Source organism: Chenopodium quinoa, unplaced genomic scaffold (assembly GCF_001683475.1).
Source record: "Chenopodium quinoa cultivar QQ74 unplaced genomic scaffold, ASM168347v1, whole genome shotgun sequence".
Lineage (NCBI taxonomy): Eukaryota > Viridiplantae > Streptophyta > Magnoliopsida > Caryophyllales > Amaranthaceae > Chenopodium > Chenopodium quinoa.
In genome coordinates, this window is record NW_018744469.1 from 3,419,114 (window position 1) to 3,434,389 (window position 15,276).

The window sequence follows — 15,276 nt, forward strand, 5'->3', positions numbered from 1 at the left end:
TTCCTGCTTGCCCCAGATACAGTGGACGCAGATGATGTGCCAGATCTACTAACAAACCTACCACCCCTACCCTTACGCACCTCCACCATATGCGTCTCGTACATGTCATCAACCCTCTGACTGAATGGACCGTAATCATCATACGGTCCACTGCCATCGTCCACATCCTCATCCTCATCTGCGCCCTCCTCCTGCTCCTCCTCCTGCTCCTCCTCCTGGTCACCCTCCTCAGCATCATCATCGTCATCGTCATCGTCATCCTCATCCCGACGGTGGATCCGTTCTCTACGAACTGAGGCCGAAATACCACGGGATCTGACATGTCTATGCCCCGACCTCTCCACTGAATAACTTCTACTAAGAAGCTCTATATTCTTCCCCGCACCATGACGACCCAGTGAATTCTACACAAAATTTTAAAATATATAAACATACAAAAATTTATACGATAAATAATCATCATCGCAAATCAAATAAACTAAAAACATACAAATAATTGTAAACAAAATATAAACGTAGAAAAAATACAACGAAATTGAAAAAATTTATAAAAATAAACAACAAAATATAAAAACAATTCAAAATTATATTACAAAAAAAAAAAATTAAAAACAATTTTTTAAAAAAATAAAAAAAAAAAAAAAAATTGGGGGGGGGGGGGCGCCCTGGCTGGACGCCCAGCCGGCGGTGGTGGCGCCAGATGCAGACGCCGCCACCAGCTGGCTGGCGCCTGGGCTGGACGCCACAGCCACGGCTGCGGCGCCTAGAATAAACGCCACAACCGTGGCTGTGGCGTCCAGCCCAGACGCCAGCCAACTGGTGGCGGCGTCTGCATCTGGCGCCACCACCGCCGGCTGGGCGTCCAGCCAGGGCGCCCCACCGCGTTCACGGCGGTTTTTCCCTTTTTTTTTTTTAAAAACAAAATGTACCTTTCCTTCTTGGGACATCCTTCCCTCCGCCGCCGCCGCCAATTCTTTGCCTTGCCGCCTCGACATTGCCGTTATTTGAAATTTTTTTTTAGAGAGGTTGAAAGAAGATGAGCAATGAGAGTGTGAGTGTTTTTTTTTTAAGGTCAAGGGCAATTTTGGCAAACCAAGTGAATTTTGTGGGCTTTATGTAGTAATTTGTGGGCGATGTTTAACAAATCCCATTTTTAAGGGGTACATTGAACACTTGTGTTTAAGGAGCATTGGAGACTATTATTATAATTATTGGATTCAATTAGATTCACCAAAATGAGCCGTGGGCGAGTATTTTGGTCGGACTTGCCCCTGGAGCTGTTGTCAAAAATTGATGAATGCCTTGAGAGTCGATCCGACACCCAGAACTTCTGGGAAGTTTGTAAGGCATGGAAGAGATCAATCACTTTACATGATCTCACCTCAAAGAATATATTATCCCCTATTTTTCCCTACTCTCTAGCAACCTGTGCTGGAAGTTGCTTAGATGACAGTGGTCCTTTCTCACCGGTTCTAGTGGCGAGTTATGTTTTACTCTTTTGATCAACAATTGATCCCAAGCTCCCACCCTGGTTTTTCATTGCTGAAGAGTTGCACCATGGAAAGTTGTTTGTGAGCAGATTGCTTTCACCAATTGCCATTAGATTGTTGCCCGTCGGTTACCCTAGGAATTTGGATTTATCGTACATTCAAGTATGTGAGATGGCTGTGTTCCATAGGTTAAGGTTTGTTGATGCCCCTGGGGATATGTTTGGGAAGAAGGGTCTTCCTGATTTCAACGATAAAAGGGTGGTTTTGTTTGTAAATCCTAATTGTAGTAAAACTTACCCTACTATTGGTGATTGTACTGCCATTGTTTTACATCATAGAGGGGCTTTATGTGCAATAAGGCTTAAAGACAAGCAAGAATTGGATGTGAGTTTCTAAGAAAGGCTTAAAGACAAGCAAGAATTGGATGTGAGTCTCCAGGAAAGGTTTAAAGACAAGCAAGAATTGGATGTGAGTTTCCACTTTCCAGGGAACCTTTCTAGAGGTAAGGAACTTTCATGATGTAATTAATTTTAAAGAAAAGATTTATGCTATTGACCGCAGAGGTAGAGCCTATAAGATGGATTACGACACCTTATCATTGTTGCTCTTCATAGAAAATCCATTGCCTGAGTCTTCAACCAAAATTAGACGTCTAGCTGTATCAACTGATAATCAAGAACTGTATTTAATATATAGATGGTGTAAGCGTGGAACAAGAGATGGAATAGCTTTTACCATTTATAAGTTAAACGAGGGGGAGACAAAATGGGATGAAGTTGAAGGCATTGGCGATGATAAAATACTATTTATAACTTTTGATGGGAGCTTCTTTGCCTCAGCAGAGGATTTTCAAGGATGGAAAGGCAATTGCATTGTCTTTTATTGAGGTTGTTTCACTTCATATAGTTCTCCTTTTCGCGATTATGATGATTCACTTTTTGTTTACGATTTTATGCTTGGTGATTGTCAGAATTTGGCATCTTATCTATCTGGGGTGTTCTGGCCACCTCCGACTTGGCTACCATCAAATGCGTGTATGCCCAAACGGTAAGTTTAGCCTCACCTTTTCATTTTTTGGCATCAAATTGTAACATTTGCCTGGCATAGATTGAGAGATGTGTGCAGTAACTACTGTCTATCAATCCAGTGATTATGCTGATAGTGACATTTCCTTGAGTTAAATTAACACATTCTTTGTTCAGCATTAATTGTATTCCAGTATTTACTACTTCCCATGCAATTTTGTGCCTCCTATTAATATCTTGTAATGAACTTCTAAAAAAAACTCTTTGTACTCATAGCATCTTCCATTTGTCTTCTGCAATCAACCTTAATTTGCTCTCAGGTCCCAAAAAAGGTTTTCTAGAAATTGGATTATTGCCATTTTATGTGACTGAGATCTGTAGGGGTCAATTACTCTAGGTTTGAGAATAATCTGAAAACATATTTTTAAGGTACGAATTGGGCAAAAGTGTTGTTTTAAGGAGTTAATTTTGTGAGACATATCATGCATGTGTCTCTAGATTCTCTCACTCTCTACCCATGTAATAAGGATTTAGGGATTACATTGCTATTATATTATTGTTTGTTAATGCTCACTCAATGATTTGGAAAGTAGAAGACTTGGATTTATTTCTTCTAAAAAATTTTAGATGTGTTGACATTGTAAATTAAAAAGGTGCCATCTCCTTGACAATTTTAAATATTAATCTCCTTTGTCACCTCTAGGCTGACTGCACTACATCATATAGCAATTAGGATCTACTTTGGGGTAAAACTTTGCCTTATGCATTATGGTGTGGACAAGATTGATAATTTGGTCCATGTGAAATAGATTGTAAGTTGAATTTTTGGAGTATATTTGAGTACAGTGAAACCAAGAGGATTGTCATTCAATAAATGGTATTGTAGATTGGATTTTGTGATAAATTGTGCATCTGTTGTTTAAAGAACATGAGGCATGCTAGAATCATATAATTGCTCATCTGCTCTTAGAATATATGCTGTGATGTTTGCATATTCCAAGTATTTAATTATTTTTGTTCGAGAACCTTGCTTGGCATGCCATTTGTTATTGAAATGTGTATAAATATTATGAACTTGAAACATATAGCTTTATAAGTGTTGACGTATCAAAGTGGATGTAGCAAATAGTAGGACTAGTCATATATATAAGCATTGCTCTATTGCTGAAGACAAGGGGGTTGAAATTAATGTATTTATTGTTGTCTAGATCCCAAACTTTAAATGTCTCATTCTCTCAAAATCTCCTTGCTTTTTCTCGCATTATCTTCACTTTAAATCAAAAAATATGGTCCCCTTTTTCTCGCTATTATTTCTTATATTTCACACACTTTCTCCATGTTCCACCAAGAAAAACAAGTAAGCGATTAGGTACATTTTGTTATGTAGAATGCCTTTCACCATACAAGGGGTAGTGTTTTGATTGTTGAGTTACATATTTAATTTTGTTTGTGCTTGTGAAGGGCAACAAAGGACGATGAAGAGACTCAATCTGATGCTGACACCCTTGACAGTCAAGATGGTGAATCCCCTACTCCAATTGAGCTTGACCCTGTGTTTATGGAACAAATTTTTGAGGCACCCTCTACCTTTGCAACACGAGGAAGCATCTCACGAGGTGTGACACCTCTATTCTCTCTAAATCTGCATGGACTTGCAGAAAAAAAACATTAAAATACCTTTAACATCTGCAGCACGAGAAAGACTAACAAGAATGGAGATACTGTTGTCAGTGATGTCTGAACTTGAAGTTGCTGAACCAATCACTGAGATGTATTTTACATCTACAACCTGCGCGAGAGTGAGGAGAACGTCTGCCTTGAATGAATTGGAGCATGCAGCTGAAGAAGGTAAAGTTTTTCCAATGAAGACCTTTTCATTATTATTGAAAATTAAGCTTCGTGAACTGTTTTTGTTGATCAGTGCCCCATCTGAAAACTTTGACAAGGGAAACCAAATGTAGACACCATGTGTCAAGGAATTATATAATCTCTCAGGTACTAAATCAAATTGCACTTGTCTATGCTTTTAAACTTCTTATGGCTAATAGGACTTTTGTGCCCACTGTGTTCTTTTCAGCAGAGCAACAAAAGTGATAATTCAATTGTCAAATTCAAAGGACTTGATGTAAGGTCTAACTTACTCAAGACGTTGCAAAATATATAGTCTAAGCATGGAAACTTGATAGAAAATAGCATCATCCGCAATGGCGACATGGTTTCTAGGGCATTAGAGTCGTTGGCAACAGCGGTTCTTATTCTAGAAGAAACCTCAGTTCGATCCTTGAGTGATTCTCAAGCTGATTACTTGAACACTACATTGTCTGACCTGCAATGTCTGCATTTTAAAGTAGGCTGGTTAGTTCCTTACGTGGAAAAGGCTGTACAACTGCACAAAAGCAAGCCATTGATGGATTCCCGTGATGAGTACTCAGTCGCCAAGCAAAAGCTGTAAAACGGATATTAAAGCTTAATGAAGAACTAGCTGAACTAAAAAACCTGGAGAAAGAATTGGAGAAAGATGTGGCCAATGTGTCAAGATCGATTCCTTATTCTGGAAATGTAGATATGGACCAGCCTGTAGGATGGGGGTTTTCTTGAATGAAGTTTATTGATCTGCAGCTCTTAGCTTTGAATGGATGTTTAAGTAGCATTTTGGAGTTTGGACTTTGAAGTGTGGCAATAGTTTGCCTAAAGCACCTTTTTGATGTGTATGACAGCGTAAGTGAGTACGCCATGAAGAGATAAGGTTTCATGAATGAATCGAATATGACCTCTGTTGGTTTATTGTTTGATATTTAAGTAAATTTAGTTTAAATAGATGAATATAAATTTTACAATTTAACACAAGTCAATTTGAAAGAAAATACATGTCTTAATTGCTGTTTTCTTAAGGACCATATCTTAGGGAGTATTTTTTTTCTTTACTTTTCTGTTTTCTGACTCGGGGCATGGGCTTGCTTGTGCAGTTAGTGAAGACAAAGTCAGTTTCCTTCAGTCCCTAATTTTTTAGGATGTACAACTATTAAAGGTGATAGCACCTGCTAAACCAGCATTCATCGTTGATCTATTGAGGAAGTGCCGGTTCAACATGTTAAGATTGAAAGTTAAGATCAGAGTGTTCTATTATAAATTTATAATAATGATGAACGGATGGTGGAGGCTATAAGGTTTATCTAGGGCTGAATTTAACCTGTATTCAAATGAGCAGCTAACGATTTGCTGGAATTATTGAATATGATTGATTAGGATCAATCAGCTTGGCAATAACGCAAACAATAACAACCACAAAGCCTTGACAATAACTCACAATGCTTAAATTTTAGCGTAAATAAATGATAACGGTGTGCTACCAGTGTACCAGTAGTTCAGCATGTACTGGGATTTTAGTATACTAGTATATGCCTTAAATAACGTACCTGCTAGATTAGTAGATTGTGAATGCATAAATTGAAGGTGGAATTAGTATGACCATAATCCCTTGGGGTATTTCATAAGTATAAATGGTTTTGTTGATCAATTTGGTGGGATTTTCAGAAGGGGAGTGATATAACACACTAGTATTTCTGTTTTACATAAGCTAGAATATGATAAGGATGTTTGTGGCATGCCCTCACAAGGTAATGACCGACGTGGTTGTGCAGATTTGTGTGGATCCATATCTTCGAGTTGCCTGCGACTAATACGTTTCGAGGTAGTGAGGGTCTTTCCATTCTGGAAGGCTCCCTCTAATCTGTAATCATTGTAATGCTCGTGTGCCCTAGTTGTTCAATTCATTGTTAAGGCAAAAAATTAAAAAATAAAAAATAAAAAATAAAAAATTAAAAACAATAAATTAAAAAAATATAAATAAATAAAAATCAGTGGGTTCAATGAACCAACTTGAATTCACTGTGGTGGGTAGTGGCTACTGCCAATGGAAAAAGATATGGCCTAATGGCCTATGACCTATATTTTCAGAAAATCCTTTCAACTTTGATTTACACATTTAGTGAGACACAATTTTGATTAGTTATTACTAAAAATCATTAATAAAAAAATATATACAAGTAGACATTATGATTTGCTTGTGGAGTGCATCTTAGCGCATAGCTTCTATGTGGTTTGGAGATACATAAGAGGGTAAAATAGTCATTTGACATTCATAAAAGTTTTTTTTTGTTTTTTTTTCTTTAGTTATAGTGTACTTTTTGTGTATTATTATGCATGTATATTATACCATTAGATTATAAGTTGTCTTAGTAATACTATTTATATATATCTCACTATGGTATAATATTTGATTTACAATTTACATACTTATTTGTATCTTTAGAAAAATATTTATACCAACACAGCATTTAATGATACTATTTACCTATTTGATGATACTTTATACTCATGTTAATATTTACAACTTAACTATCCTATTTGTTTCCTTACCTATTTGATGGTACTTTATACTCATATTAATATTTACAACTTAACTATCCTATTTGCTTCAAAACAATTATGTGCTATATGACAATACTTCTCCTGATTTGTGATTATTTCAACAACATATGATAAATAACATAATAACGATTGCGCCATCTGTATTTAAATAAGTAAAACGTTTTGACTTTTTACATTATTCATCTAGTTTACTTTGACTAGTGTTTGTGATTTATACATAATAATGAATATAGTTTTGTGGGTATTTGTTCAAATCGTCTCAAACTCTCAATAATGAATAGTTTATTACGTAATATTCAATTGTTATAATATTAAATTATTGATAATTAAATTTTTTGCTTTGGCATACGTGCACAAGAGAAATGTTTCAATTATTTATATACGGAAGGAGTACTTATTACTTTGTACTTACTCCGTTACAAATAATAAGATGACATGTTTCTTTTACTAAAAAAATAAGTTTATAAATAGTGTCAAGGAGTTAAAATGTACTATCAAAAAAAAAAAAAAAAAGAGTTAAAATGTTTCATTTAATTTAAAACAAAGGAATTATATCTTTACCTTTTAAAAAGTAATTTTAGAGGGTATGATCATTTATCTAGATGATATCATCTGTTTACTAGATAATGTGATTAAATGTCTGTATGATAGTATCTTACCAAATGCTATTAAGTTATACTGGAGTATTGTATTATATAATTTTGACACGAACATGGCAATTCCTCATATTTTTGGGATGTTGAGTTTTAGCTAAATTTAAAAGTTAAGCTAGCTACTCAGCTTAATGGGGGAACAAATATGACGTGCAAAATATAAGCTAGCTTAAATAGATAATACACTAAAGGACTGTTTGGTTGGAGACATTCATTAAAGGATAAGGGAATCAACTGCCCTTATTCCCATTACTGTTGTTTGTTAGGCTTTTTTTTCCTATTCCCTCTACCCTCTCTATACCCCAAAGTCTTTCCAATTAATTCCCTACCCCCTAGGTAACTATATCACCATTCCTTAGCCACCACCATACCCCCATTAGTACACCACCGAGAAACCACCCACCCCACTGCCCCTCCTCGTCCTCCCTTAACCTATAAAAAACCCCATTTCCTTCCCCCTAACCACTCCTCCTCCCCCTTGAAAAACCCCTCCTTGATTGCTAGAAACCCTCAACCGCCCTCCCCACACCCTCGAAACCTTAGAGGCTGGGAGTTTTGAGGGTATGAGGTTTTTTTTTTTCTTTTTTTTTTCTTTTGGGGAAGAGGATATGGTTTGTGGGGAGGGGGAGGGGCAACAGAGGGAAAGAGAAATGAAGTGATAGTGGTTTTGTGGTGCATGGACTGGTGGTTGTATGGTGTTGGTTTATTTTTATTTTAATTTAGTTTAAAGTTGTTTCCTTTTCTTGTTTAAAACAAATTAAACAACATTGTAAATCAAAAAAAATTGCATTCTTCTCTTCTTCTTTCCCTTTCTTTAAGTCATTCCCTTACGAAGTTTGCGTACTATAGTACTACATAAAAAATAATACGAAGTACAAAAGTTCTTCTTAGAATAATCGAAAATGAAACTTAGGAAGTTAATTTTAAAAAGGCGCGCAGAAGAAATTAATTTCTGCAAAATGAACATAATATGACACTACAACTACATTAATGACTCCAATCCCATGATTTAGCACCGTGAATCCACCTTAAAGCCCAAATAGCCTTCTTCTTAACACAGGGGTTTGTTTTACTTGCACGAAAAAAAAATGATTTTTAAGGTTATAATATTTTAAGGAAGTTTTTTTTAAAAAACTAGTACATTTCAGAACAAATGTTTTCAGTGGGGATTTGGAAGCCATAGAATGCTCGAGCTTCAGCCTGAACCTCTTTCAAGAATCTTTCGGGGCGATTCTCAAGCACAATTTTGTTAGATTCAGCAAAGAATGAGGATGTTTGTGATGAAATGTTGTTTGTTGGCAAAAGCCATTGTTGAAGGGAGATGGTGAAGAAAAGAGGGGAGACAACTGAAGGAGGAAAGAGAAAAAGCCATAGAGTTGTACGAGTGATGAATTTTTGTTCTCTTTTAATTTCTATATTTTGGGTTTGTCTCACAAAGTTATTAGTGATGCAATCTTAACCCAATAGTATATTCCCTTTGTGTTTTTAAGTGCCCTAGTTTGACCGGTGTATATGCCAACAATTAATTTTGACCAATATTATCTTTGATTAGCAATAATTTTAAATTATACAAGTACAAAAATGATGTTTGAAAACTATAGATTGAGACGATTCCAACAAGTACTAGCTTATACGTACTTATATGACTATTTGATCTTATGTACTTCGTGTATGGCATAAACATACGCCAAAGTGGTGTACGTGAATAATGCATTGGAGCATCACAAAGGCGAGGGTGAGAATCGATCCCATGATTTCTTGAAACCGAGAGAGAAGCTCTAACCACTTGAACTATCCCTCACTCTCATGTGATTAATTGAATTTGTTAAAATATTGCTTATGTAATTAGGGAAAAAAATAAAAAGGAAGAAAAAAAAAATCCAAACCTAACACGTGTAAAGAGGGTCATAAGTCCTCAAATGGGCCGCGCCATATAGTAATATACTGTACACCGGCCTTTATTAAAAATTTGTCGAAAAAAAAAGTGAGAATAACTATATAATTTATGTAAAGGATGTCAGAGAAAGAAAATAATAAATAATATGAGCGGAGTACGAGTGGATGACCATGTAACGAGAGAGATAAAATTAAATAGTGAATAATATTTTCATTTGAAGAAGTGTTGCAATCAAACAATCTATCGTTTCAAAAAAAAAAAAAATTCTATTGTTCCATTATTATTGTCAAATCAAATCACTATTATGGTTATATGACATCATTTTATGTATATGATATCATTTATATAACATCATTATACTTTTATGACATCACTATTGTCAAATCACACCATGTATTAGCTAAAAAAATATGAACTACCCATACTACCCCTAAAAGTGATCTACCTCACTTTTAGGGGGAGGGGAGGAGGATTGAAAATTTGGTGTTCAACTTTTGAACTACCCATACTACACCTAAAAGCTAAAAAAATGATATTTCATAATCATGTGCGTTTCCAAAATTTTATGTAATTGTCCTATAATAAATAACAAAGCAAAAAATCATTTACATAAATATGGTAATCAATTAACATTCAAGTTTTCACAAAATAATCAATATCTTTGTCTCAACTTTGGATTTTAATCTCTTTAATTTTTTTTTAATTTTTTTTATCATATCAATGACTATATATATATGGGATCATGTGAGAACGCATCCTTTATGTGAGAACCCCAACTTATGTGAGAACAAATCTAGACCATTGAATTGAGGTCATCTGATGGCTGTTATTCAATCCGCCTCATTAAGGGTAAATGTGTAATTTCACTGCTTGGCTGACTACCCCCAATCTTCTAAAGTTTTCATTTTCACTTTTTCTCTCTTCATTACATTTACTCTCTCCTCCTTTATATTCTTTCTCTTCCTACGAATTCGTTTTTGGTACTGCATCGATCTTGCAGCTTCGCTCTTCAAATACTTGATTCTGGACAATTACGGTATATGAGTTTTCTTTCTTTAATTATTGATTTTTTTTTGTTTTTTTTGTAATTTTTTATTTTGTTGTAAGTAGGGTTTTTTCTTTGTTTTTGGAATACTTACAATCTGCGATTTTGTAGTTCGCTTTTTTTTTTTGATCAATTATGGTTTCATTAATTATTGTTTGTGATTTTGTTTTATTTCAATTGATTTTTTTCTTGAATTGCTTTTTTCTCTGTTTTTTTTTTTAAATCTTGAAATTCAATTTCACTAGTTTATCGTAAAATGCTTTTGTTAATTTAGGGTTCTTTGTAGTGTAATTCGAACTTTTATTTATAATTTCCGAGGTTATGAATGGTTATAGAGATTGATTTTGTCAATTTTGGTACTTACATTTCACTAATTTGTGCAAATTTTGATGCACACTAAGTGTTTGACAATATTCCCCAATGAATCCTATTATTTTATCAATTTCAAATGTAGTACATATTTAATTGATGATCTTCTTATTTAATATTCCCCAAGATTGTATTTTGTATATTGTTTTTGTTTCTTTTCTCACCCTTTTGTGTAGATTTAATTTACTGGTTGAGGTTGCACAGAAGGATGGAAAACTCTAGCTTAAGTGGGCAACTACCTGCAGTTGTGTTCAACCAATCCAATTTGCAAACTTTGTATGATTACCCCTCTCATTTTTTTAACCTTTTGCTTCTTTTTTTTACCTTACTTTGGTGATTTTGTCTCAGAAGCTAAATGTGAAATTATCAACAAAGTGATTGTAATTTTACTAATAAATTAATTCTATGTGTCTGACAACAGGTTACTAAGAAACAACCTACTCAATGGAACTGCCAATATTGGGACCAGCTTTGGTAGTGAGCTTCGCCTTATAGATTTGCGAAATGATTTCATTGAAGAACTTATTTTAGGAGGACACAGTCACAACATTCTGTAAGTACTGCTGTATATATACATTGCTTTTGGACCAGTATGCAATAGCATTAGCATTACTAGATCAAGGAAGAGTAGTCCCAAGGGTCTTGGCTTGCCCAAATCTTCCTTTAGCACCTGTTGGTTTGTAGAGCTCTGTCGGCCAAACTGGTTATCTTTTCTCAGCTGTCTTTGGTGAAGGAAACTATATGGAATCACTTGATGGTTCTTCTCCAGTCAAAGTGTGCTCTTAATCTTATTGCTAATGTACCATAATTAATCTATTTCTTTGAAATCAGCATGGACTCTCATGCATTTTTCTATATTCTTTGGTTTCAACTTTAAACTATAATAGCAGAAAATCCTAAAGAGGCATCATTCTTTGAATCATATGAAGCAACTCATTCCTCCCATGAACTGAGTAGCTCCATAGAAAAAGTAAGTATTTGTTTTTACTACTTACATTCTTTTCTAGTCTATTTCTCTAACTTAAAGGTTATCGAGTCAGAGAGCTGCTGCTTCGAAGCAGTAATGTTGGATCTACTATTCTATTGCGGTTGCTTGTTAACATGCTTTAGCTGTTCTATGCATATAACTTTAGGAATTTGTCATTAAACCAGCAGTGTTTCATGATTTGCTATTTAAATTTCAACTTTAAATACATAGTACTACGTATATTTTTCTTGAGTGGTGAACATGGACTCTGAAGTTCCTATACCTTCTGAACAACAGAATTATCTGTTTCGTTGTAAGTAAAATTTGGTTAGTTGTTAGGAATGAATGTGAGAATATTGATATTAGGAAACACATTTTATTGATAAAATGTGCAATAATTTTTTGCTCATTTGTCAAGACCAATTATTTTTTGCTCATTTGTCAAATGAGAAAACTATTTAATGCTCATTTGTCAAATGAGCAAATGATTCTTGCTCATTTTGTCAAATTAATGCTCATTTGTGAGTGTGTTTGAATGTTTTAAATACGTTAGCCTACTAGCTCAAGGGTAGAGCATTGTGTAAATGCACAAAAGATGTGGGTTCGAATCCCACGTAGGTTCATTTATGTAATGTGGACACACAAGTTTGTATGAGAGTTTAATTGTAACAAAGTTTATATAGTTATAAATCATTTCAAACCATTTTTTTTCTCATATAAGTAGTACGAATATGATTTTTTTTTTAATTAATTTTGTTTATAAAGATAACCTATGTAGGAATTGAACCTACATCCCCTATGCATTTGCATAGTGCTCTACCAATTGAGCTAATAGGTTTTATCATATGTTTTAAATCATTTTCCATGTTCTAAATTTTAGTCTTATACTGTGAGCTTTCTTTATGTTCTAAAATTTATTCTTATACTTTGAGCTTTCCAAAGTTAGGAGGCAAGGCAATAAACCTGAAATTCAAAGTATGGTTTTATACTTTTTAGTTTATACTATAAAATATTGTGACAATGTAGCCCATAAAGCAGATAAATATTGACAAACATGAACTAACCAGAAACATTATAATATAAGTAAAGGATACAAATTTAAAAAGTTGTGTGGGTACTAACATTATTTCAGTATAGCTCAAATTCCTCAATATTGAAGGGATCGTCCTAGTCAAATGATTGAAACTTAAATCTCTAGGGAAAAAGGCAACAAATTAAGCATGAAAGAGTGATCAGTGGGGAAACTAAATCAAGATTCAAGGGATAGGTTTAAGTTTTATTATGCAAGTGTGTGATCCTAGCATGAACATAAAACACTTGTTAGGACTCCAGGAGCAACAGAGTCACTTAAAGGAAGCCTTACAATACTGCAAGTGCCTGCATCAAGCCAATAACAGAAGGAATTTCTCGAGACAGTTGATTTCCTTGCAATGACCTATGCATTAATAGAAGAATCACTTGGTTAGAGCTTATTTTAGAAGAAAACGATTTTTAATTAATTAAAAAGTCAGAGATATGGCATCTTCATACAAGGTTGCAACTTGCAAAAACCCTATGTTGAATGGAATCTCCCCTGTAAGCTGATTATATGACAGGTCCCTATAGAAAAATTAATATAAATTTCTTTCAGCATTATATGGTCACATCATTATATAGTATAAACTATAAAGTATAAAACCATCTTTGCTAGTTTTACTCTAAAATCCAATCAAAACCAAAAATTCACACTAGATGATTACTTCCTTCACCTCATTCACAATACAGATATAACAAGAATTCTATATTCTATGTCCTATGTTTCAATTAAATTCCTACATTCCATCTTTCAAGATATTACTAGCTCCACCAGTTTATAGAAATGAGTTTTTAGAAATGGGGTAATTGGAAGCTAGCTAAGCTTAGTACGAACATTACATTTCACAGTTTACACAACATACAAATGTTCACTCACTGTTTGCTCATTTATCAAATGAGCAAATAATTATTGCTCATTTGATAAATGAGAAAATAATTGTCGCTCATTTTAATTCTTTTTGCTCATTTTATTTTTGTTCGCTCATTTTATTTTCACTATATTACTTTTCATATTTAGTTTGCTCATTTTAATTTTGTTTGCTCATTTTATCTTCTATTGAATTTATCAAATAATCAAATAAAAGTGATTAGGGGATTTTCCCCTGCCATGTGGACCAATGATATCCTGCCACGTGTCATCCACGTGGACCAATCATAGTCTTCCAGGTGTCACCTCGTGAGAGGTCCAAGGTGGACCAATCAAGTCACGACACGTGGTAGGCAGAATTGCCAACTGAGCAAGTGGCCTCCTACCGCCCAAAGTTCCAGGCAAAGCCCAATCAGCTCTAGGTTTACTGAAACCTAGTATTGGGCACGTTTTCCAATACCTTATAAAAGGGAGATGTCTCCCTCTGAGGAACATCTAATCAGACATATTAAATACACATTAACTCTCCATCAGACACCTGACACCCTAAACTGAACAATTACACTTTGCAGATTCTCTCTTGGAATCCTAGAGAGACCCTTTACTTTCCGCACTTTACTCCTCATACACGTTCTAAATTGATCGTCGGAGGCGGAGCTCCCACCCACCGGAGTCTCCGTTGTTTTGCAGGTACAGGCGTCCAGAGGTCAGTCTTGGAATTGTAACTCTCCCGAAGGACATAAAAAAAAAAACCCCGAAACATTTGCGTCGCCTGTGGGGAGAGTACTTCAAAGATGACTTCACAAGAACCTGTACCACCTCTTAATGAGAAGCGGCCTACGGCCGACGTCCAGGTCTTCTCAAACCAAGATACGGATGACGACTACGAAGTCGCCACCCATACGGCCCCTAATGGGTCCCTCAGGACATGTCGCATCCATTCTACCAAAAGGAGGGAACGGAACAATGACCAGGCAGGCCCCAGTGAAACAGCCGGCTAGCCAATAGGTCAGCCTCAGGCAGCCGAAGGATCCACCCCCATCACTAGAAATGAGCTCATGACCCTCATGACAAGTTTAAAGGGGGAGATAAAGGATCTTATTGATAAACGGATGGTTGTCCCTACCAAGGAACAGTCGGCCATGAAACCCTCTTATTTTGGGAGGAAAAAACGGTCAAAGACCGAGAGGCCACTCCTTACCCTAAACCGAGAGAGGGACGGAAGCCTTTGATAAACCCAGCTGGATTGTAGTTCCCTGAGCCAGGGCAGAGGAAGTCCATCCGGTATATACAGCCGGATGGTTCCAAGAAAACATATTCCGATGCTCGGATGATAATCCAGCAAAAGAAGAATATGCAACTTTCAGAGTCGGCCTCCACGTCGAATTTCAATGACAGTTTCCAGAATGCCTCCCTGAGGTATTCTCAATCAAATCAAGAAGACCAGACAGGCGGCA

General features: G+C 35.5%; 1 protein-coding gene across 4 annotated transcripts; it reads left to right on the plus strand.

Moving 5' to 3' along the window:
- The first annotated feature begins 1,081 nt into the window (after positions 1-1,081).
- Positions 1,082-5,412, plus strand: LOC110697575. Of its 4 annotated transcripts, none has more exons than XM_021874947.1 (7): positions 1,082-1,992; positions 2,187-2,377; positions 2,461-2,537; positions 3,977-4,131; positions 4,208-4,363; positions 4,437-4,510; positions 4,593-5,412. In XM_021874947.1, the coding sequence occupies exons 2-7, from the start codon at positions 2,309-2,311 to the stop codon at positions 4,677-4,679; spliced, it is 618 nt and encodes a 205-aa protein (XP_021730639.1). In that variant the 5' UTR covers positions 1,082-1,992; positions 2,187-2,308; the 3' UTR covers positions 4,680-5,412. The 4 variants fall into 4 exon arrangements, with proteins under 4 accessions (XP_021730639.1, XP_021730640.1, XP_021730641.1 ...); XM_021874948.1 differs by having other exon boundaries at positions 4,596-5,412; XM_021874949.1 differs by having other exon boundaries at positions 4,247-4,363.
- The last annotated feature ends 9,864 nt before the right edge of the window (positions 5,413-15,276 follow it).

What these genes read in the sequence shown, in the direction of transcription:
- LOC110697575 (XM_021874947.1), top strand. Translation starts at nt 2,309, where the DNA reads ATGGGAGCTTCTTTGCCTCAGCAGAGGATTTTCAAGGATGGAAAGGCA. An exon ending in AATGCGTGTATGCCCAAACG is followed by an intron (nt 2,538 to 3,976) that starts GTAAGTTTAGCC and finishes GTGCTTGTGAAG; the next exon opens with GGCAACAAAGGACGATGAAG. An exon ending in GGAGCATGCAGCTGAAGAAG is followed by an intron (nt 4,364 to 4,436) that starts GTAAAGTTTTTC and finishes TTTGTTGATCAG; the next exon opens with TGCCCCATCTGAAAACTTTG.